The sequence below is a fragment of the Prenolepis imparis genome, unplaced genomic scaffold, assembly GCF_030444845.1.
Source record: "Prenolepis imparis isolate NDT839.2.m4 unplaced genomic scaffold, iyPreImpa1.0 SCAF_9, whole genome shotgun sequence".
NCBI lineage: Eukaryota > Metazoa > Arthropoda > Insecta > Hymenoptera > Formicidae > Prenolepis > Prenolepis imparis.
This window is the reverse complement of record NW_028141167.1, coordinates 9,305,283-9,329,378: the sequence shown is the minus strand read 5'-3', so window position 1 is coordinate 9,329,378 and position 24,096 is coordinate 9,305,283. Positions and strand designations below refer to the sequence as shown.

General features: G+C 35.0%; 3 protein-coding genes across 4 annotated transcripts; all 3 read right to left on the bottom strand.

The window, feature by feature from the left end:
- Positions 1-321: 321 nt before the first annotated feature.
- Bugz (Bub3 interacting GLEBS and Zinc finger domain protein) lies at positions 322-16,292 on the bottom strand. Of its 2 annotated transcripts, XR_014426112.1 has the most exons (7): positions 16,084-16,292; positions 14,738-14,864; positions 14,133-14,533; positions 13,447-13,807; positions 12,818-13,298; positions 11,621-11,702; positions 322-8,010 (listed from the first exon to the last, which is right to left on the bottom strand). XR_014426112.1 is itself a non-coding variant. In XM_083046799.1 (6 exons), exons 1-6 carry the CDS (start codon positions 16,122-16,124, stop codon positions 7,898-7,900), a joined length of 1,524 nt encoding a protein of 507 aa, XP_082902925.1. In that variant the 5' UTR covers positions 16,125-16,291; the 3' UTR covers positions 322-7,897. The 2 variants fall into 2 exon arrangements, 1 of the variants encoding a protein (XP_082902925.1); XM_083046799.1 differs by lacking the exon at positions 11,621-11,702 and having other exon boundaries at positions 16,084-16,291.
- Positions 16,293-16,476: 184 nt separating this feature from the next.
- Positions 16,477-19,489, bottom strand: LOC145941033 (PR domain zinc finger protein 5). Its single transcript, XM_083046805.1, has 6 exons — positions 18,999-19,489; positions 18,183-18,375; positions 17,973-18,112; positions 17,720-17,882; positions 17,315-17,560; positions 16,477-17,071 (listed from the first exon to the last, which is right to left on the bottom strand). Exons 1-6 carry the CDS (start codon positions 19,076-19,078, stop codon positions 16,943-16,945), a joined length of 951 nt encoding a protein of 316 aa, XP_082902931.1. The 5' UTR covers positions 19,079-19,489; the 3' UTR covers positions 16,477-16,942.
- A 474-nt stretch (positions 19,490-19,963) lies between these two features.
- Dx (deltex E3 ubiquitin ligase) lies at positions 19,964-23,882 on the bottom strand. The gene is made up of 6 exons (XM_083046800.1): positions 23,336-23,882; positions 22,489-22,681; positions 22,136-22,405; positions 21,771-22,062; positions 21,213-21,531; positions 19,964-20,981 (listed from the first exon to the last, which is right to left on the bottom strand). Exons 1-6 carry the CDS (start codon positions 23,503-23,505, stop codon positions 20,630-20,632), a joined length of 1,596 nt encoding a protein of 531 aa, XP_082902926.1. The 5' UTR covers positions 23,506-23,882; the 3' UTR covers positions 19,964-20,629.
- Positions 23,883-24,096: the final 214 nt, after the last annotated feature.

Genomic DNA, 24,096 nt, shown 5'->3' with positions numbered 1-24,096 from the left:
TGTAATTTTAATTGTTGCATTTAATTCAGTTTTCTGAATTGTAAATTTAATTCGATTCTCTATAAAACTATGGTGATATCACAGATCACTTTTTCTGTTTCAAGGATTATATACCTAAAATAAAATAGATAAGCGTTGTCACAATCTAAGTCATAGCTCAATTCTTTTTTTTTCTAATTATTTTTATTTCAATCAATTTCTTTTTTTTTAACACTAAGAATTTATTATTCATTTTTTTTTTGTTTCTATCTTTTTCAATCGACTATCAATTCCCGATTGCATGACTTCGATTGTGACAAAATCGCTTCGATGATTCGACACTCTCGTTTTCGAACGACTTTATTTAATCAATCTGAATGGATATACACATTCGTGTCACTTTTCGCTACTTTCTTTTATCCCTCTCTTTCCTTCCTCGATCATTATTGTCCGTTCTGCTCGTACGCAGTCGGCTGAAAACAACAAGGTTGTAGAAGGATAGAAGCTACGTCTAGTGTACCCGCGTTCGGTCCTCGCTTCGGAAATAAAGCGGCGGTAAAAACGAGCCCCTCATCCGCGAGATCGCCCTCCTCTTGAAAATACGATCGATCGCGTTCGCGAAAAATCGGTCTCGCTTTCTTGCGAGGCGTCGTTTTTTTTTTCTAGCGCGCGTTAAAGGTTTTTTTAGCGGTCGTTAAGACGGCGTGTAGTCGACGCCCTAATTGTCGTATTCATTAAGCGATAATCACTAAGCCATGTCTAATTAAACATCGTAACCGCCTCGACGACGCGCGTCGTTAAGTCTTAAGTCGAAGGAAATTCGCACCCGCGATTCGCGTAAATCTCTTATTTAAATCACGAAAGAAGCAACAAAAATATCAAATTTGTTATAAAACATTCATTAAAATTATCTATAAAGTAATACAATAAAATTGCGCGCAAAGAAAAACTAAAACTTTTTGCAAAAATAAAATTATATTGAATTGATAAATATTGAAGTGGTAGATTATATAATAATAATTATTACCCAGACAGAAAGTATTTATTAATTATTATAAAAGTAGTGAGATTAAATGCTTAATCGCGATAATACTAAATATTTGTATGAATAAAAAATCCGAGATGAAACATACTCGACGAAGGATCTATGAATGGATCGCTATCAGATTCTGATTTATTTTGAATTTTGTTGCAAAATAATTGGCCCAAATCGCTGTAACGCTAAGATTTATCAGAAAAGGGAAGCGTCGAAGCGCTGCCGTCGAAGAGGCACGCTTTACTCCCGAATGGACCGAACCACGGGATGATAGTATTAGGATGACAAAGAGCGACCGTGTTACCGGTTCGTCGAGCAAAAGCGATCCCCACGAGAGCGAATATCGTGCATCCGCTGTCACCAAGTGTAAAGACATTATTAGCGTAAAGGGGAATATGAGGATATTAAGAGAGGAGTGGGATCAGGGCGGAAGAGGCAAGATCATTGCGAGCGAGCGCAAGAGATAAGGGACGATATTTGGTATACACATATATATGTATGTATGTATATATATATATATATATATATATATATATATATATATATATGTATGTATGTATATATATATATATATATAGAGCTAAGCATTCTACGATACGATCGAACTGTCGAAGACGAGAGGCGCGATGTTCGGTCTCACAAATTTTGTCGTCAACTGAACAAGAAAAAAAAATGCACCGAATGCAGATAATTTTGAAAATACTCATCGTGATTACTTATTCGATGATACAGCTGTAATCGCGCATGATAAAGCAATTTAGTTAACCCTTTCCATTTGGGAGACAATGCGATAAAAAATTTGATAATAATGAAAACATTGTGCGACAAATTTTAGGATATATATTAATTTTTGAATTAATATACATAAATTAATCAATAAAAAAAAAAGAATATCCTCGACTTCAAGCACAAAACACATATTATAACTAAAATATGATAAAATAATATTTCTGTTAATAATTGTGCCAAGTCGTTGGTGCTCGAAATAATTTTAATCCTCGAACAACGGAATGTTTGATATTTTTATAAATTTATTTATGAAACTAATGTTAATTGGTGTTAATTGGGGATGCGTGTCTCTCTCTACAGAAGCCAAGCAATCAGAAAGCATTCTGAAAGGATCAAGTTTCATAAGAGAGATACGTATTAAATCGCATCGCTCTACATATCTGGCAATCTTCTCTCGTTTCGACCTTCCGAACGATCGATCGGTTAATACGATTTACCCACGATTCGTTAACCGATTATTATTATTAATATTGTTTCTCGGTCCAGCCACGCGTCCACCGAGCCGAGAATTGCCAAACTCCCAGACTTTTTCTCCCATCTGGGTGCCTATTACGGTTCTTTGGGTGAATTTGCTCACGGGGTGAAAATTACAAAAGTGAGGGATTCACTAGATTTCGACAAATGAAATCGTAGATAATCTAGTGAATCTTTCACTTTTGTAATTTTCACCTCGTGAGAAAACTCACTCAAAGAACCGTAATAGGCACCCTTATGTGAAACTTCGATAGAAAAATATTTAAAATAAAAATATGAAAAATATTTGTCTTATAAAAATATTTGAAAAAAGTTACAATATATAATACGAATCGATATAATGTAAAATAAAAAAATGCATCGATACGATAATTAATAATTTAAGTGTCAAGTAAAAAAGTGCACTTTCTAATATTAATTTTAATTAATAAAAAATATAAATTTATTAAGAAATAAAATTTTACTTATAACGCGATTTTTATTTCTTTTCTCGTTTTCTAGTCATCGCTTGAACTTCAAAATTAAAAGATACAAAAATATCAGACGATAATTTATTCGCTTTCCTTTTCATTGTTTCGACTCGGATGAAAGAAAATTGGGAGATCGCGACTTCTCGACTCTAAGAACGGTAGGTCCAAACAATCGCCTGCCTTGAGGCAAGGGACCGATTAGGTCCAACAGCGATGAGATTGCTGTGATTGGTTGAAACAATATGTGGCTGTCGCCCGCAATTCTAGGATACGATCCCAACGATGACGTTCGAGTTTAATTGCACTGTTTGCCCGAGAATCAAATTAATGTATATCTATATAGGAATGTGCGTATAATTATACATATATCGAGACATATAATTATAAAAATAATAATATATATTTATATTATATATTATAAATATATTTTAATTATTTTAATATATATATTTATATATTTAAATATTATAATTTATATAAATTATAAAAAATTTTTAAAAATATCATCGAAAACATGAAATCGTAGAGAAAAAAAATATAATTGCGACATCGCTACGATGATATATCCCAGAACAGCAGACTATGCCCAAAACTGTCGAACTTTCCACAGAACGTCTTTATTCGGAACAAGTCGATAATATGACACTCAATAAATAACAGAACTTCTACATCTCCAAATTCTGCCGTCAGATTGTCCTGCCGAATCGCCGAATGCGAGGTTTCGCGTGAAACATGCTTCTCTCTTGTCACGAGTATATATAAAAAAAAAGAAAAAAAAAAAAAGAAAAAACTTCCGGAGTTTCGATCACGCAATTATCAACGCCGTCTTATCCTTATCTTGAAAAAAAAAATTATAAAATTTCCAAATTTTATATTTAAAAAATCCTCGCTTTTATTTTTTTTCTTTTAATATTTTTTCCTCACTTTTTCAACAGAAAATCGTGCGATCGATGCTCCAGCTCGATTGTTCTTTCGGTGAATCGATTAATCAATAATCTTTTCGATTTTTTCTTTTTTTTTCTTTTTTGCGAATCCGAATATTATACCATATGTAACCAGGCATTTGAAAAAAAGAGAAATCGTTCTTTTCGGATAATTTTAAAATTTTTTGACTTTACTTGTGTGTTTCCTTGAGCGTCAACGATCCTTGGAGCCCTCGGAAGAGACGTGAACGAAGCGCTGTAATTGCGAGAGAGTAAAGTAACGGAGTGTTCGCGGGGGAGATTCGGAAAGACAACCCCTGAAAAATAAAGGAATTATAATAACGATGCGTAGATCATTTAATGTAGGTACGTACACGTGTTGTACGGCGCGCTCTTTCAATGCTGTTTTCATTTCATTTCATTTCATTTCTTTCTTTCTTTCTTTCTTTTCTTTTTCTTTCGTGTTTTTGTTTGTCGAGAAGATGTCGGTGGTAGATGGTACCACGGATGTAGATGGTAGCGGGCGAGAGTGGTGGTCGAAAGAACGGAAACCAGCAGCAGGGTGCCTACTGAAGATAACAATACAGGAAGCAAGCAATCGAGCCTTTCGTCACCGCGCTAACCACACACACCTCGAACAATAACGACGCGTAAACAACGTATCCTCACATATATACGGACGTCCTTTGTCATTAACTTTAATACTAATTCGATCGATTTTTCCTTTTTTTAGTCCAATCGATCGAACTAGAACGAAAGTCAACCGATTTCGGAAAACAACACAGTGTCGAATTCTGCTAATATCCATTAATTCTGATAATTGAATCTTTTTCTCTCTTTCTAGATTTAAGAAACAATTCATTCGAAAACTAAAAGTGAAAAATTCATCGACACCGGTGAAACTGACCGATAAACGACACGTAGCCGATTTCGCCGATGTCAATCAATTTTATATCTCAATTCGATCGATTCATTCTCCCGTTCTATGCTAATTTCTAAAAGAGACAAATAATCATCTAAGAACTAGGGTTTAAATTAACTGACATAGTTCGAATCGACAGAGATGAACGATACAATCGACTTTAGCTGCTCCGTTAAAACGACACACAATTACTTTCAACTGACTACATTAAAGTCAGGACGAGCTCTTAGCTTCTAGGAACAGCGTGTCTTACAGGTGGACCTAACGATAGAAACTATAGTAGACACGTAAAACAGATAGTCTGAGTAACAATATCAATAGACACCCTGAATAGAGATTTATAAGAGCGTAATACAATAGAGATAGAAGGATAGAAGGTACAGTAGATAGAGATGTTAAGTGGACGAGAGATAAATAAAAGAAATTCGGGAAGTGCCAAAAATTGAAGATAGGACAGTTCGTTCAAAGTCTCGTACAGAGGGCAAAAAGAAACCGAGCGTGTCCGATCGTAGAGCAAATTGACACAGTGCGATATCAAAACGCTATACTACCAACAATCCACAAATTGCTCGAATATTTATAGACGGAATGACACAGTAGTAGGAAAGATTTCTCAGAAATGATTGCGCAAAATAGAAAATCTTCTATGAGATCGAACGCTCTACGATTGGCGCGAGGATCGGCGAGACGTAGTAAGGAAAGAATGAAGAAAACTGCACGAGTCAAGAGTGCAGAGAGTTTGTGTTCAATTCCGTGAACACCTTCTCGTACTTACCACTCACTCAAAGAAGGAACTTCTTTTGAGCCGAGTCGATTAATCTAGCAATTTATTCGCACAAAATTTTTATTCTTAAAAATTTACAAATATATAATAATTTAATCCTTCTGTATATAAATTAATTTAATTATTTCACTATACATTTTTTAATTTAAATTTATCGCGTTGAAGATAGATCTTGAAATCAACACGCAAGGTTTAATTTTCAAATTAAAATTTTACAAATTTATAAACATTTTTTAAATATAATTAATAGCTTGAGAATTTCTTGCTAAAATGCTAATTTTGTTAATTCATAAAAATAATTTTTTATTAAATTCCTTTTTTGATAACTTCACGTGTCTTTACAATGCGTTGCTAAACTGTGCATCGACTCGACTCGGAGTATTAATAAAATAAAATTTGTGACAAACTGAGGCGAACGAATCTTCACACTGCGGCTAGTATACTTTATAAGTAACTAAATATATGTACACTCGATCTCTTTTTCGAATTGGATTGATTTAAAATAAAAAAAAGAAAAGAACAAAAAATGAAAGATAATTTACCAACTAAAATATAAAACTCATTGGTCATTTATCTGTAAATCTTTCGAGAAAACTACTTTTTATGAGAAAAAAATCTTTTCATTTATCATATTTTTCCCAAAAATTTTAATCAAAGACTTTTCTCAATTATTTCTTTTAGAAAAATTTAAAACAAATCTTTTAATCCCTTCAAAAGTTTTACAGTAAAGTAAATGTTATCTTTCGCTGGCTTCTTCGATCGTTCTGGATTTTTATTTGAAGTAGTGAAAAAAATGTCTTATATTACAAAAACAATCTCAAGAACGATTTTTCGTCTCAAAAATTCTATTCAGTCAAATAACTTATCATCCAGCTGCAGCGTGAAGCGCTCTCCAAAAGAACATTGCAGATGCGCAAAGGCTGAGGAGAATAGCGCGATGATTGAAACGGTCTACTGCGCGAAAAAGGGGGAAGAGGAGGAAAATCTCTGTCTCTGTCTAAGCGGGGCACTTTGTCATTGTCGAAAGTATAATCACTTCCCGAAAAAAGTGCAGGGTCGATCATTAATTTGATGACATTACGCGGCAAATGTGATCTTATCGGATTTTTCAACGATAGAATTCGCTCTCACGTATTTCTGACTAGAGAATTTTTTAAGATCGTAGCTAATATCAATAATATTATTACTAATAAGTTATATGCTGGTAACAATATATATTTCTAGAAGTATGTTTCATATGGATTTTGTATTAAAATAATCTTTTTTTTCTTCTGTAATTTTTTTAAATTAAATATATAATCCCGCATTTTGAATGTGTCTCGATAAATCAAATCTTAATTTGTGACTATCATTAAGTATGAGATAAATATAAAATACGAGATATTGCTGCATATTTTATTCAAACACACTTAGAAAAAAAAACAAAATTAAGATTACTATCGACTCAATTAGTGAGAACTTATTTTTATCATTGAAATTGTCCTGCAGTGTCATAATTAGCTCGCTGTCACAATTAAAGAATTCGTTGCAGGAGATTACACAAATCCATAATTTATATATATATATAATATATAAAATAAATATATATATATATATACATTTATGAGTAATTTTAAATTACTTTTTATTTAAAGTGACTGTACAAATTAATAGAAGTGACTCACCCAAATTTTGCACCAAATTCTTGAATTATCCAACTGATCGACCCTTTCTGGAGGAGGAGCGGGGAGGAACGTAATTGCGCGCCGCAAACGACGTTGTCGTCGCGACAAGAATGAGAAACGCAATCTCTCAGTGGACATCAGCAACGCGATATAATGGTTGTTCGGCGAAAAAGAAAATTGCGTGGGGTAAGTCAAGTAGATAAGATAGTCGGTTCGCACTGGCGTTTTCACGCAGAGCAAACGACGATGTATTATTACAGAGCGACGAGTATTATTTTAGCTTCATTCCGTAGAAAAGACGGCGATGAAATTAGCTCATAGTTGTTGGCTCACCTGGCACTCATGACCAACGTAGCGTGGCGCGCACATATTCGTAGTCGATGCAAACAATTAGTGTGTTTCGTGTTTGTATTTCTTTTTTTTTTGTTTTTTTGTAGTAGCGTAAAAAGAAGAAAAGGGCGATGAAAAAGCCGACCGTTTCCAATGCGCATTCGATTTCTTCGAAAAAATCCTCTCAGGCACCGATGACATGTGTGTGTTTCTATCTCTCTTTTTCTCTATTTCATTCTTTTTTCTTTTTTCTCCCTCTATCGTTTTGCTTCATTCAACAATAAAATAAAATAAAATAAAAAAAAAAAAAAAACCGTGAGAGAGTGCAAGTTTTACGGTGTAATTTTCCCGTTTTCTCTTTTTCTCTCTCTCATTATCTCTCTCTCTTTCTCTCTCTTTCTCCCTTTCTGGTACGTGTGATTTTGTCTATCTCTTCCTCAATCAGGTCCAGACCCTACGAAAATTAGGGGCGGGCCCACAGCACGAAGTGCAGCGGCGGGGGGTTGGGCCCGTCCATAGGGGGTGATCATCTGAAGCGCGGATGCATCATCGGCGCTAACATCGGCCCCGGAAAGCCCATCGGCGCGGCGGCAAAGGCCGGATGCATCGCGGCGCCTGGTGGTAGGGCTCCTATCATGCCTGCAAAGTAACGCAGCGTCAGATTAGTTCATTCCGCGACCGAGTATTTGCGGAGGAAAAAAAGAAAAAGTACATCGGCCAACACGTGCTCTAGACACGTGCTTCTTTCATTATCCGATCTTGACACCGCGCGAGACGGCGTCACAACATTCACGAGATCCCTCATAGGATCACTTTCTGTCTCTCTCTCGCTCTCTTTGGTGTTCGGGGTCCCCGATATACTTACGTTGCAAATTTATATTCACGTTACAAGATAAAAAAATTAATCCTGCATGTATTGTGTTAACGCGCAATTTTAATCTTTCGTATATTTTTTTGTAACTTTTATTATCGTATTGTATTATGCTCGTTTTTGGAGAACTACGTGTCCTTCAGCGTAAAATAAGTCATGAATGTGATTGAAAGATTTCTAATGGTTTAAAAAAAATAATTCTGATCCATAACAGTTTATGCAATAAAAATAAAAATTGAAAATTAAAGCTATTTTCAAGTGAAAATTGATTTTAATATCAAAAGTAGATATTTCGATTTTTTTATTCGATTAGATCACTGTTGAATTAAATTCTTCATCTATGTGAAATAAGTTTCTAGCAGCGTAGTTTTAATTTCTAATTTTTTATCGTTGGATCCAAATTTTGAAATTTATCTTTGAAATTGTATGCCTCAAAAATAATATATTATTTAATCTTTACAATGTAAAATATCTTGAAAAAATCATATACAAAGTTCTTCAAAATAAATATGTACATAAAAATTATTGATGCGCAGTACATATACAATTACATTCAAATTCAAAGTTACCATGATTCAGACTCATTTTCCGCCGAAGAAAAAGTTACCTGACAGCCAAACGATTCCTCCACCGGAAGAAATTCATATCAGATTAAGTGTTCGCGAGATGTTATTAATTTACTTCGAAGAGCACTTTTCAGCAATCTATTTCACCGAGATAAATGTCAGTCGGTCGAGGAAGAATTTTAGATTTCTAAGGAAAGTGCGCTTCTTTGCGAGATGACGAATCTTTCGTTGTTCTCTCTCTAAATATGTCATGGCACGTATACGAAATCTGCTCATGACAATGAATGTGCTACGTACTACCCAGCAATCTCTGATTAAATGCGAATTTTCAAACTAGATATATGTATACGATAGGTATATATATACGAAGAACTCAGCTCAGCATGCAGTGCGCCGCATACGCAATACAAGTCACAAACAAAACTGACAAGAAGGTGGTACCACACAAAGAAAACCTCACACCATACAAAGAACGAGTCTCGCTTGGGTACACGCAATCGATATTTCGTCAATATCGTATAATTATTTGGAAGCCCGCAGAGATCGCTCAGCTGTCAGCCGATCTTCCAAGACGCGTCGCTCCAAAAACGCGTTTATTGTTCAGTCCAAATCAGAGATCTTTAAATTTTATAGCATTTTTGTAATACCAATCGAAGTATAAAAATATAAAATAATTGGCTTGAAACTTTCTTAAGCATCGCGACGCGCTAAATAAATCGATAAAATTAAATTGCTCGACACAAGAAGCGATATTTTTTTCGCTCTCTCTTTCGTTACATGATTAATTAGTTGTGCCGCGTAACATAATAAAGAGAAAAATATCGTGTTAATCGAGCGGACCCTCGGTTGAGCGCAAGAGTTATTATAGTATACTAGATAACGTGGTCTTTTACTTACTGTTTTGTTTGGCTCAATTTATCTAAAATCTTTTGATTGTGTAACACAAAAGCTAGGCTATGGTGTGAGGGAGATACGTTACGTTCGTTCTCGTTGCTAGTTTCTCGCGTTTTCCATGAGAACAAAAATAAAATAAAATAAAATGCACCGAGTGAGCACGGTGAGAATATCATTCGATCCCTTCCCTCTTCAACTCCATTATTGTCTTATTTATTGTACCTTGTTTTAGTCCCGGATCTGGCGATCCACCTTTCATTTGTACTTGTTCTTCGAGTAATTTAAAAATCAATTTTTCCATATATAAAGTAAAAATATAATTATCATGCGTGATTTCTTACTTTACAAATAATTTCTTTCGAATAGGTTTTAACAAATAATTTTTTATTTTAAATTTAAAAAAATTTCTATTAGTTTTCAAAAAAAAATTTCTTCTCGAGAAAAGAGAAGACGCTTAATCTTGTTTATTCATAACTTAAATTTTATTACTGCTTTTTTGCGTTATTAAAAAAAATGATTACGAGTTAATCGAAAGATAAAAAGGTGGCTCGATAGATCCGCAACATTCTGTGTAGCATCGAAAAATAAACTCGTCGAAAATTATAGCAATCTCAGATGATTACAATGATTACTTTAGCAAAATAATCATCAATCGAATGCGAAGAAGGAAGGGACAGATCGCGAGAGAAAATAATTATTGTTGCATAATTATATCATTTGTTTCTTTTCTCTATCTTTTTTTTTTTCTTTGGAACGACAACTTCGAACGACTGTCAGTACCGTGCCCAAAGAAGCAATTTCTTCACTACTATATCACAACACCAGGATTCCAAGCTATATATATAATATATAAGTAATATACTGAAAAGAGAGACAGGATGGTAACACGGCTGCTGGCGAGGTAAATAATGGCGTATGTGAGTCGTAAGAAGAAGTAACATGGTTAAATCGAGAGAATGTGAATAAAGAAGCTGATGAGAACGTAAAGGAAAAAACAAAGAAATCATACATGATGTAAAAATAATGTAACGGTCGAGCGGCCGGAAATATCTCTTTCTCTTGTTCTCTAGTCAATGAACTGTACTAGAAATTGTATAGAAACTGTACAGAAATATACAGATAAAGAAAAAAAAAAGTGTATAAAATTGCGAAATTATAAACACGAGAAGAGAATCGTTGTGAAAAGTATCGATAAAAATAACATTAATTTAAAAACGCATAATGTGCGAGGGTAGATGCATCCCAATGAAAACAAAGAGAGAGAGAGAGAGAGAGAGAGAGAGAGAGAGAGAGAGAGAGAGAGAGAGAGAGAGAGAGAGAGAGAGAGAGAGAGAGAGAGAGAGAGAGAGAGAGAGAGAGAGAGAGAGAGAGAGAGAGAGAGAGAGAGAGAGAGAGAGAGAGAGAGAGAGAGAGAGAGAGAGAGAGAGAAGAGAGACCGCTCATGTATTAGAGATCGATAAAAAAATTCTACATATTTTATCAAAATCTTTCTCATTACTTTAATCTCCAGAGAGGACGCATTTTCAGGTCGGGATGCGTGTCCAAATTACAATTTTGGCAAATTAGACGAAAAAGTTGGAATCCAGAAGGAAGTGTCATTGGCCGCTCGACCCACTTTCGTCCAGTGATAATATACGAATATACAGAAATATATATACGATGGCTTGCGAAAGCTCCCAGTGTTTTCTACGACCTAAATCGCCGTTGAAAGAGCGCGCTTTCGTGCCACTGTAGATATATTATACGTATATAAGTACGCATATAAGTATACATATGTAGGTGTATTAATGACAATGATGACAAGATTAATCAACAATGTAAGAATAATAATAATAATAAATATAACAAGATATATAGATATATATATGTATATAGATATATAGGCCATGTCACCGCATGCTAATTGCTAAGGACCAACCTTGTAGCGCTTGTATTGTAAAACACGGTTTTAGTAACCAGACTGGGTTCGTTCGACACTCACCGAGGAGTGACCGGGCGCCCTGCAAACGCACCGTTAAAACGTATAAACGCACAAGAACTACAAGACGTTTGTGTCGTCGAGATTCTGTGGCGTATCATTCGGTCGAGAATCTTGAGCGTGATCTATACACCTCTATCTGAATAGTCATGTGACATTCTTATCGCCTCTCTTTCTCTTTGCTGTGTCGAGTCAGTAGTAATATTCGCAATTTCGTGTACCTTGTCAACATTTTTGATCCCTTTCCCCCCCATCAAATCTCCAGTCTGTTTCTTATTCATCTGTCCCATCGCAATTGCTGTCTGTCTTTATCTCTCTAAGAATATAATTGTTATATTCAAAAAATATAAATGGCTACTATCACAAATAATTGGAGTAAATATTGCACTGTAATGTAGAGCTAAATTTAACTAAAGTCTGTCAAATTAATTTTTTATATTGGACTTATTTGCTTTCCACGTAAAAAGAAAAAATTTTTCCTTTGGTTGTCGACCGAGTAGAATCGGGTAAGGATGATAAATGTGAGGACCGTGTTTACAGAAACAAAATGTAAGGATATAGTGCATTGCATTCTCGATGGAATCGTAAATCCATAAAATTAAAATAACGACAGAAAAAACTTAAATCATTGCTTGAAAAATATTTACTCCGTGTGAGATATTATAAACACATTTATAATTAATTGACTTAGAATCGCTATAAAAAATTAAATACTCCATCGGAAATGCTAGTTTTTCTTCTACTTTAACAAATCGATATTGTTATATTACAGGTATACATATGTGTCCTCGAAGCAAGAGAGGTTCAAGAGAACATTCCTACAGATTGTTTCCGATTCGGAAAGCAGCACAAGATTCATTCAAAATGCTTTATCTAAAGCTTCACGATAAAAAAAAAATTAATCATCGATAAGATTTATCCACGTACATCGATTAACCGTTACTGTTTGCAACGGCCGGAGACGGCAATTGGAGAAAAAATCGATAAAAAGTACTAAGGGAAAAATTTCGAAATATTTCAACGAGATAAAAGGGAATAATAAAAAAGACAATACGGCATCTTGGTTTTACAGAAAGGAAAGAGGGAAGAGGAGAGGGAGTAAAGTCTTTTGCAGAGCTCAAACTCGCAGAGACTTACCTGGTGGCAGGCCCATGGGGGGCGGTCGCATCATGTTACCTCCATGAATGAGAGCAGGCGCGGCCAGGGTCATGGTGGGTCGCATTAGAGGCGCCATCAGCGCAACTGAACTGACCGGCATCGCCGCAGCCGAGGCCGGCACCATGACAGCCTGCGGCGGTCGCGGGAACCTTTGTTGCTGTTGTTGCAGCGCGTTCAGCGCCGCCGCTTGCTGCTGTCGCTGCTGCTGATCCGCCTGAAACGCGGCCGCCGCCACGTTAGCAGCCGCCTGCTGCTGCTGTTGCTGCACTTGTTGTTGCTGTTGCACTGCTTGCTGCTGCTGCACCGCCGCTTGTTGCAACGCGGCGACCTGCTGCTGTTGGCTTGCCGCTGCCGCAGCCGCCGCCGCAACTGCCACAGCCGCTGCCTCCGATTGCGCCGACCGCCCAGACTCATCGGTGTGTCGACGTTGATACTTAGGCAGCCTTGCCCTAATCTCCTCCTGCAAAACAAATCATTCATTTAAAATCTGCTGTGCACCGTCTTACAAAACTTTTATCAAATTAAACATGCTAGAATGACATGGATCACAATTAGAAAAATAGAGCCGCGATAATTGAAAATAAGAAGAAATAAAAATAAAAACTTACTAAACTGAGATCCTCCGGAGGGTGAATGATTTTACTGGCGGCTCCGGTAGTTGCGATAAGATTTACTTTTTGATCGCCACCAGAGAGGCTGTTCGCCGCTGCGGAAACGCCGGCAGCTTCGCTGGCGCTACTGTAAGCGGGGAATGTCGGCTTCATCGGCCCTATAGAACCGCTGGCCACAGATGTAATCGGCTTAAAGTCTGTGCCCAGAGGTGCGGAACCGGTGACCGACACAGCCGTCGATGCCGCCGTTGATACAGCCGCGGCAGCAGCGCTAGGGAATAGTGGACGCGACGGAATTGATGCACCCGAAACTGGCGGTTGCATACCAGAAGGCATGCCCGACATGCCAGGCATCATGCTAAAAAAAGAAAAATAAATTGAGTATTTAATAATTTATTATTTCAGTGAAAAAACATTTGTGTTAAAAAGATTATAAAAATTAATCGCTATATAGATATTTAAAAATATAAGCACAATACTCGACTAATTGTTAAAATCGGAATATAATTAAATATCTAAATATATGTGATATAAATTATATATATTAATTATATATTATATATATTAATTATATTAAATATTAATTATTAGAGAAATTAATAAATAAAAAAATTAATATAGTTATTTTATTTCACATTAAGATATACTTAATACAAGATTTCTTTGAATCGAGAAATACATACCCTGGGCCCATGTACGGAGGTCCCACATGGCTCATCGACATCATAGGATGCATAGGAGGCATGCCGGGATGCGGTTGCATGCCAGGATGCGGTGCCATGCCATGATGTGGCGCCATACCAGGCAACGGTGGCATACCAGGTTGCGGCTGCATTCCGGATAATCCAGTTGGCATACCGGGCATCGCACCTGGTGCGGAACCCAGCAGACCTTCCGGTTTCGCCTTCTTCTGTACGGGTTCGTCCTCACCAGACGATGGTGTGCCTGGCCTACCACCGTTTCGCTGCCTCTCATGTTCCTTCGCGTCATTTGGCGGTATGCCTTCCATTCCATAAATTTCTATCTCGATATTGCTACGATTTGGCAATGAATTGGGTACCTTGTCTATTGCCTCTTTGTGAACCTGCAAAGAGAAGAGAGAATCGTGTCAGTCTTAAAATAATATTAAATTAGTGAAACATAAGATTTATTCTTTATAATTGTTGTTTATTTTTGTGCATTCAAAATAAAATAGATAAATAATTATTAAATATTGGAGAGAAAGAGTACAGAAGATACATTTAGAAAAAAGAGATATTGTAATGATGTAATATATAATTATATTTACCTGCATACAGTGTATACTAAGCCCTGGTCCCGTATATAGTTTCTTGTGACAGATATGACATTTAAAGTGCTTTGCCTTTTGATGTTGAATGAGAATCTTCTCATCTTCAAATTCACGATTGCAATACCTTTTGAAGAGTGTATTAAGGAAATCATAGAAAATTGTTTACATATAATAGCTTGTGTATTAAATCAAATCTGTCAACTGTATAATTAATAAACTTGTAAGAATATTAGGTGATTTACTGCAGAAAAATAGAAATATGATGGAATATTAAAAAAATAAATTAAAAACATTAATATTTGTGCTATGTGGAATTGGATTTCTTTGAAATCTTTTATCTTCAAAATCAAAACAGTTTTAAAAAATTTGTTTATGGAATAATTCAGAAAATATTACTGTTTAATTCAAGTTATAAACTATTGTAAATGAAATTATATATATACATATACTCCTCTTTAAATTTCTAATTATTCATAATTCAAACAGACAGACAGTTAGATAAATAACTTCAAAATCAGTTCTTGATTTGACACAAAACATATTGCAAATCATCTTTTTCAATGCAACTATTTGCATGTAAAAGATTATTAAATTAAAAAATTATTGATTAAACACATGCGAGTCACAATACTAAAGAAATTTATATTCTTAAACTTCTTGTTATAAGAATCAATAGATTTATATAATTTCACAAAACAAATCTTACTGACTCAGCTACTTCTTTATGAAATCTTTACATTTAATTCATAACTTTTTCATCATCAATTCTTCATAGTTTTTATCACTCGACTTGAAAATATCTAAATAGGCAATTAGATAACTGAAAAAGAACTTTGAAAGATCAAATGTCAAAAGTTTAAGAATAATTTATAATTTTACGAAACAGATTTCAAATCAATCCTTTCCAATTCATCCGCTTTCGCGTGCGGAAGCCTTGACGGCAACTTTCGTTACATCATCGTGTAATAACGCGCCGCATGTATATACGCAATGACGACGACGAGAAAACAGCTGCGTTTTCCTATACACACATATATATATATATATACACGCGCATACACACACACACACGAACACGAACAGAAACGCGTGTCATGGTGGCGCGAGGAAATCGCGTATCGATTTCCCCGCCTTCCATGGACACCTCGTTGAATCAATTTCTTCAAACTTTCCGGGTGAATCGTATCACCCGATATAGAGATCACTGTTGACCGATCGATTCCTCGTCGTACGATCGCATAGCTAACATCGTTGGATCTAAAAATACGGTTACGTAAAAGCGACTACTGCTGTCCATCGTTGTGTCGTCGTTGACGTCTTTCCTCGGCAAACAAAAAGGATACCAACACCAGGGTCTCGACTGCTTCTTCTTCTTGCGTCCCATCTTCCCGCGGGATTATCAGAACGACTGATTACAATTAACGGGACGCCCTAATAATCTTTACGTATCGCTTCGCACTAACAAGTATACGCACCGCGGATTTCGGTAGTTACACACTGTACACACGCACACACGCGAGAACCGATAATGCAAAATGGCCGCCGCATCTTTTCCGTACGTCGCAGCGGAAGTCGCCAACGTGGCGCGTTACAAGATTCTAGAGGATCTAGGGAATTCTCTGACGTTAGACTACCGTGGGGGCGCGATTTTTGAAAATTATTAAATTGCTTAATCGGAAATCGAGTCGAGATATAATTTATGTATATGTATATTTATATCTTTTTTTACACAAAAATGTTTGAGATATAAATCGCATGTATAATGATGGCCGATAAAAACAAAATATAAAATATTTATATTTACAATAAAGGTGTTGCTGTAATGGAGATATAAAATAAAATTAGATTAATAAATCACGTTCAGGATATATACAGGATATATAAGTTATTATATTAATGTATAAAAGGATATATCAAATTGTGTTGCGCAAAGATTATATATAATTAGCAACTTGTAATCATAATTGCAATTGTTGTGCTTCCTGAACGCGATTTGCAGAATGTGAGAATACACATTTGTCTTTCTACCATTACATATCTAAATCTCTAACACACATATATGTATAACAATTATAAAAGGAAAACTCTCACACAAATCAGCTTGATTAACCAGGATTGCAATAGTTTTCGTAAACTTATCTTACAACAAAGTTCCCTCGAAACAGGATAGAAAATCTTTCATGATTAGATAGAAAACCTCTGTTAGCTGGCGATTCGTTGCTCCAATGGAATATCGCTCTCGGAATCGCTGGACTCGTTGGTACCAGCAGGATCATCTGAAGAGCTCTCGCTCTTTGTCCCCTCTGTTTCTGTCTTCCGCATTTTATTTAACTAAATTTACATTAATAAACATTACATTAAATTATTATGTCATGATTAAATTATATTATTTTTAATTTAATTATACTTTAACATCCCTTATATATATATATATATATATATATCCCATGTATTAAATTACTTGAAATATTTCTTTACAATATATATTACACATTTAATATTGTATTAAATTTATATTATATATTAAATTTTATTGGCAACAAGCAGAAAAGTAAAAATAAGACTAAAGTTTACCTTTGTTCTGTGCTTGAGCGGTCTTTTAGGTCGTGGTATATATTTATCAGCTACAGCTTCCACTCTTCTAATGTCAAAATCCTGATCGACTTTAGTGACCGTCTGCACTCTCTGCTGTTCAGAAGTTACATATAAATCATTCGGCTGATGATAAGAATTGTGAACGTTATAGGCCTTTTTGTTACAAAACAATGCCGAGCACACTGTACACTTGATCAAATCTTCCGGCATAGTCTCTCTTTCCTCCTGCAAGATTAGAGAATATTTCAATCTCTGAACATATATAGAATGTCACACAGAATTATCGTTTTTATCTTTTAATTAACTCTTTTAATTTATTTCGTATATTTAAAAAATAAATGATTTATATTATAATATAATTTTATATATATTTGTTGTGCTTACTCGAGTATGCGCCTTCTCTAGATGCTGTTGCAAATTAAACTTCATAACATATTCAGCGCCACACAAATGGCAATAGTATACACTTAGGGCATCGTTCATAGAGTTTAGTTTGATTTTATTGCTAGGTGGAGGAGTGGCTATAGGTTGAAACAAATATACCATTCTGAAAAAAACAATCAATTGCATAAGTAACTGTAATAATAAGTAATAATAATTGAATTCTCCCAAGATGAATCAATTGATAAATCATTACCTTTTATGAATGGAGCGATAATGATAATCCAGAGCTCTTTCGTTGTAAAACACCATATCGCAGTCCAAGCATTTCTTGTGTTGTTCTATTTTTTCACTTTCGGATGAATCGTGTGAAAGTTGATGATTATCCCTATGAGTCTGAATAATGGAATTTTTATAAAGTTATTACAAAAATTATAAAGAGAAACAGAGATATTAAATTATTTACCCGTAAAGGAAATTGTTTTCCGCAATAAGAGCAATAAAATTTAGTTGGTGAATTAGGATGCATTTTAAATCTGTGTCTTATTGTTGCAGTTATTGTATCAAATGATTTGTCACATATGTCGCATTGAGTGTCAGCATTTTTAGAGTTCTTTACAGGTCTCCCTCGTGTGTCTATCTCTTTATTCGCATGTTTCCTATACAAAATATGATAGAGAACATAAAATATATCTATTGTGAACCCTGTTAATCATGTAATATTTATCTAATTTCTATTTCCTTTATATGGATTATATATATATATATAAAACTTAAAATCTAAAATCACACAAAATATAAAATAAGTAGTTTAATTAAGATTAAATTAATAAAAATGACAATAAAAAATATACAATGTGTATACATGTGTGTATATGTGTATACATTTGTGTATGAACATATAAAATTTAATTTTTTTCTATAATAAATTATTTTAGTTTTTTAAATATATTTTTACTCATTTCTAATTAACAATATCATCTAGTCAATATATATTTTCCTTTTTTTAATACAAATTATGAACTTTGTATTAATATAAAGGACGCACACGTATATGTATGTCATGTGTGTATGTGTGTGTATTTGTTGCGTCCAATGTTTGACTCGAAGGATTAAATCCTTATCGTGAATTGTTTTTGTTACCTAACATACTTTATTCGTCGAAAATGATCTTTAAAATTATATGCTTACGATGTGATAAAAATGTCGTAAAATTACAATTAATCGACTCATTATCAAATAACCGATTTAGAATCAACTTGGTTATGGTAACTGAGTGTACCTAAAATGTTCCTGCAGTGCTTCCTTGGATCCCAATTTAGAGTCGCACAAAACGCAGTTGTGTTGGCCTTCGGTACTCATTTTTATAACACGCACGAATTCATAAAAACGAAGAAAATATCGAAAAAGTCCACGAAAATGTCAGATCGTGAAACGCGCGAATCACTATAAAATTCGACGCGAATTACGACTAATTGTCATTCAACGTGGAAAGACGAACACTGAGTTATTGTTCATGATTATTGATCTTGTTATTATATTACAATTTCATTTGCTTGTAGAAAAATAACTCGTTTCACGAGACATAATCGTGTTCAAGAGACGCGACAAAAAATCAATCATCGGCCATTTTAGTTGTATTGAAATATGCGCCATCTAACCCAACCTAAAGCGCGCTCAATAAATTTGCTATCAGAAAATTCGCAATTTTAAACAATTTATCATAATTAAAATGTTTAGATATTTGCTGTTTGAAATAATAGAATCTCTTTGAAAGAGAGATTTCCTTTATGTTATTCTATATATTATTTTAATATGTATAGGATTAAAAATTATTAGTTTAAATATTTTAATAATTGACACTATTGAAATTCTTCAGAGAATTATTAACAAGATCTATTGTATAATTAGTATTAAAATTCTAATGAATAAAACATTTTTCTATCTAATTTCAAAAAATTATAAATATATAATTCGGAATACAATTAACATAGTATTTAATTTTAAACATAGAATTTAGAATAACTCTTTAAAAAAAGTAAAAGCATACACGTCAAGTAAGCAAAAAATATCTAAATTTATATGTCAACTTATACATATGTCAATACAATCTTTATATACTTGACGTTTTGACTGCCACATGTTTTAATCTTTATCTTTTTTAAAGAGTTAAGTTATATTACCAAAATGTATAATATAAGTAAATAAAACAGTATTATTCGATAAATCTCTATTATCGTTTTACCATTGCATTATAATTGAATTTTTCGAATTATTGCTCAAAATATCTAATAAAATATTAATATTTCTTGACAAGTTTCATGGAAGATACATTAAATATATTTTTCTATAAAAGTATATATAAAACTACCTATAAATTCAATATCTTTATTTGACGCGATTTCTCCCTTAATCGCAATATAAAATACTTTTCTCTGGAATATATATAGAAAAGATACATATCTAAGACTTTGCTTTTTAGAATATATCTATCAGTTCCTTGCACGGAATAAACATCAAGTACAACATTTCAAAATATACATTTCCAATTCAGCATGTTGCTGCTTTTTCTCTGCTTTTAGGCCGTAAGTTAAAATGTTAAGTAAAACCTTAATGTTTATTGCGCATATTCTCTCCTATATTATTATGCAAAAATAAGTCAATCTATAAAAAAAAAACTAATTAAAAAAACCAAGTTAATAACAAGGCTCTGAAATGTTAAACCTATTTTTCTTTAAATAATTATTTTTAGTTCTAATTGATAATTTGAATTAAATTAAATTTATTAATGAATTATATATATAATTAATTTTGAGTAAATTGAATTTCTTCTTGAAGTTATGTTCTTTATAGATCAACTTATTCTCGCAAACACATACAGATAATAGAGGCTGTCTATTTTTATACGTAGTGTTAATGCAGCTGTTGATATATTGGCGATGATTGTCCGTCAGTCACACCTTGCGCTGCCAATTCCGCGAGCGTCCTTTCGAGATAACTCTGGTCAGGATAACCGTGGCCGGATGTGGACGGGCCCAGCTCGGTTTTGTGATGAATCTCATTCCATGTAATGACATCTTCGCGACCAGTTGTGACCGATCGGCCGATCGTAAAGATCAGCCTGCGCTCGAACGCGATTTGCAACAATCTTAATACTCGACGGCCAAGATTGTTGTCCGGCAAGTAACATACCCGGGGAAAGCCCACGGCGTAATACGCCTGACCAGGATTCGGGTGTTCGTTAGTCTGAATCCCGGATGGAATGCTTGAGAAAAGATTAAAATTAGAATTGATAAAAATTGATTTTTAATTAGTCTGAGTCCTAATTTTAATTGAGTCTTTTTTTATTCCCCTCAATTGATCCAAATGCAAATTATTTCAACTATGGCCATGTAATAATTATAATATATAATCTATTTTTGTTATCAAATTTGTTTCAAACTTAGAAACTTAGCTTATAAACTTTCACGATTAGTTCTTTATCTTTGACACTTACTCGTAAGTGATTTGTATAGTATTGGTGTTCGGAAAGCCTGGCAGCGCCCGCAGTATTCGCGTCCAATTCATCGTTCCTGGCGGCTGATTGCCTCTCTTTTCGCCGTAAATCATACGACAAACCGGACACTGTACGTACATGGGTGGCTGTTGGCAGCCAAGCATCGCATTCAGACATGCCAGATGTAATCTGTGTCTGCATCGCGTTAATTCGACTGTCAACGGTTCTGGAGTGCCCAGACATACCGGACACGAATCGGATCCATCGCTTTCAACCACCTTCACATATCGAGATATCACGTCCGATCCTGCATCCATTCCTGCGAAATTAATAATGACATTCAAATATTACGACACAAATTTTGAAAAACATTAAAATTTAAATACAAATTCACAAAGAAATATGTAAATAAATTATCATTTAATTCATTAAATTTATAAATTTATACATAGTTATTTTATTAAATTACTGATACATATTATTGCTAAAGGTAATATAGATTTATAGAAATTATTAAAGAAATAGATAAACAAGCATATATTTTTTTTAAACATGTACCAAGAACAGAATCCTTGAACGCGTCATCGCTTCCCACGCTGCTATCTAGTAAATCTATCGGATTTTCGTGACTTAAATACGTAGAGACGGTATCCACGCTAGGCCTGCGACCGCTCTTGGTGCTACTAGAGTCGACGTCCAGCACCGTGTCCCACGTTTTCCGCTTCTGACAGGACTCCGTGTTTGTTGTCGCGGAATTGTTCTCGATACCATGTTTGCTGCTGAATATATTGAAGTTGCTGAGAATAACACGCGCGATATTTGTCGGCCCGTTCGTATCCCCGCTTTTGCCCTGAAAATAATTTTGAATTTCGTTATAAAATTAGTTCATACAGCATATAATATTGCGATAAAACGGAGCTCACTTTCTTGTTGCTCTTCTTGGTGCTTCCGTTAGATGATTTCTTATGCGTAACCTTGACAGTGGAATTCTTGACTGTAACTGACACGGATCTTTTTCCAGAAGTGACTTGCAGTTCCTCCAGCGCGACTTTGACTAGTGGATAAGGTGCTTGTTGTATGCGTCTAATTGGTCGCACATAGCCTGTACAGCATCTCACTTGTGTCAGATTGCAGAAGTTGATGATATAGGGAAACCCCAAGTAAGTCTTGGAAATGTCAATGGTTTTGTCACCCTGAAAAAAGAATTATAAAATTAAGATTAATTTAATTAACCCAAGTGCGATATTATTTATCTTGTAGTGTTTTTTCCACTTACTCTTGCCCATGCTTCTTCTATAAGGCATTGAACTTCCATATCATAAGTGTGCCAATCATCCGAGTCACCTGTCCATTCCCACTTAGCGCCTTTGCCAGCTGGTGAGCCCGGTAAATAAAACTTTCTTCTTACATTGTATGTCTCATCGCCATCGTCACTACATTGTGTCTTGGTCCTCAAATTTATGTAATACCTAAATTTCAAACAATTTTTCATGTTTCACTATTTTAAAGTTCAAAGATTGAATTAAAATGCATAATTTAACTTATCTATTTTATCAGATTTTGACATATCATTGATTAAAATTGTTATTAATTACATAAAACAAATATTACTTGCTCTAATAAAGTTATGTATTAAACAAAGAAAAATTTAATTTTTATTGTATTTTTTCTTTCAGGCTAAACACATAAATTTAGATTTCTGTATTCTTATTAAAATTTAATAATTAATGATCACTCTTTTTCTCTCTTATCAAATATAAATATAAATAAGTATATAGATACTTATAAAAGTATGTGTGTAAAATAAAAACTTTCTTCCAACAAAATATTTCAGAGCGATCTAAACTAGATAGCTAAATAATCAATGAATAAGCAATCGATAAATGATCAAAATCAATTCAAATGGATATTAAATAATAATGAAATATAATTTAAATTATCTTCATCATTTAAGATCCGCATGCGTCTATTTTCTCTCGCGCTTTCTCTTTCTCTCTCCCCAAAGACCCAAATAACATACACCTGCTTCATCTTAAATGCGCAAAATGCAAGGCAGGGCAATTACAAAACGGACAGACGCATAATGTATATACGCGATAATAAATTTTCGCGCATATCCCGACCTGTCGAGGGTGGGATCCGCATCGTTGAGAAACACCCGCGTAAGTTTCTTGTAATGGGCCCGTTCGAGATGCTGCGACACAGCAGGACTGTAGGGCCTCCATCGTCCGTGACGGTTCTCCCACTCCCACACGACCACCGCGTGTCCGTGCTCCTGCCCCTGGGCGCTCATCCTCTTTTCCTTTCCCTCCGCCGCTCGCTCACCCACCTTCCCTCCTCCCTGTGGAATTTCACACGCACGCGCGACATACACTCGCAGCGTAGCGGGAGCGTGGGAACATTTTCGACTTTTCCCACGGTCGACGATCCCGCGTCGTCGTCGACGTCGGCGACGACGACGACGACGAATTCGCTTTTCCTTCGCACGCGGGATTAATTTGCTCGCGAAATTTCGCGCGACCTCGCGAAATCCTCGAAACGTGCGGACGAAAAAGCCACGCTCGAAATTCCGCGACTCCTCTCCTCGCGTCGAGAGACAAACAACGTTGTTATACACACGCGCGTCAACGCGCACACTGACCGCTGGCGCTAGTCCACATCCACATCCCATGCGCCACGAGAGAGGGATGCCGAGGATACGCGGCAGATGCGCGGACCGCGATAACTCGAGGCGCACTTCGAGCGATCGAACGAGGAGTACAAAAGTTTATAGATTGGATACGACTAGGCTTACGATTCTCTTCCATAAGCATAAGAACGATATGTAGATCGGAAACAAGAGACAACTAATAAATAATAATTTGTAAATAAAATCTTTATATAT

What these genes read in the sequence shown, in the direction of transcription:
- Bugz (XM_083046799.1), bottom strand. Translation starts at nt 16,124, where the DNA reads ATGGGACGCAAGAAGAAGAAGCAGTCGAGACCCTGGTGTTG. An exon ending in TTAGTATACACTGTATGCAG is followed by an intron (nt 14,534 to 14,737) that starts GTAAATATAATT and finishes TTCTCTTTGCAG; the next exon opens with GTTCACAAAGAGGCAATAGA. An exon ending in CCCCATGGGCCTGCCACCAG is followed by an intron (nt 8,011 to 12,817) that starts GTAAGTCTCTGC and finishes GTTACTTTGCAG; the next exon opens with GCATGATAGGAGCCCTACCA.
- Dx (XM_083046800.1), bottom strand. Translation starts at nt 23,505, where the DNA reads ATGAGCGCCCAGGGGCAGGAGCACGGACACGCGGTGGTCGTGTGGGAG. An exon ending in CCAAGAAGAGCAACAAGAAA is followed by an intron (nt 22,063 to 22,135) that starts GTGAGCTCCGTT and finishes AATTATTTTCAG; the next exon opens with GGCAAAAGCGGGGATACGAA. An exon ending in GTTCAAGGATTCTGTTCTTG is followed by an intron (nt 21,532 to 21,770) that starts GTACATGTTTAA and finishes TTAATTTCGCAG; the next exon opens with GAATGGATGCAGGATCGGAC.
- LOC145941033 (XM_083046805.1), bottom strand. Translation starts at nt 19,078, where the DNA reads ATGAGTACCGAAGGCCAACACAACTGCGTTTTGTGCGACTCTAAATTG. An exon ending in TATCGCTCCATTCATAAAAG is followed by an intron (nt 17,883 to 17,972) that starts GTAATGATTTAT and finishes TGTTTTTTTCAG; the next exon opens with AATGGTATATTTGTTTCAAC. An exon ending in TAGAGAAGGCGCATACTCGA is followed by an intron (nt 17,561 to 17,719) that starts GTAAGCACAACA and finishes CTAATCTTGCAG; the next exon opens with GAGGAAAGAGAGACTATGCC.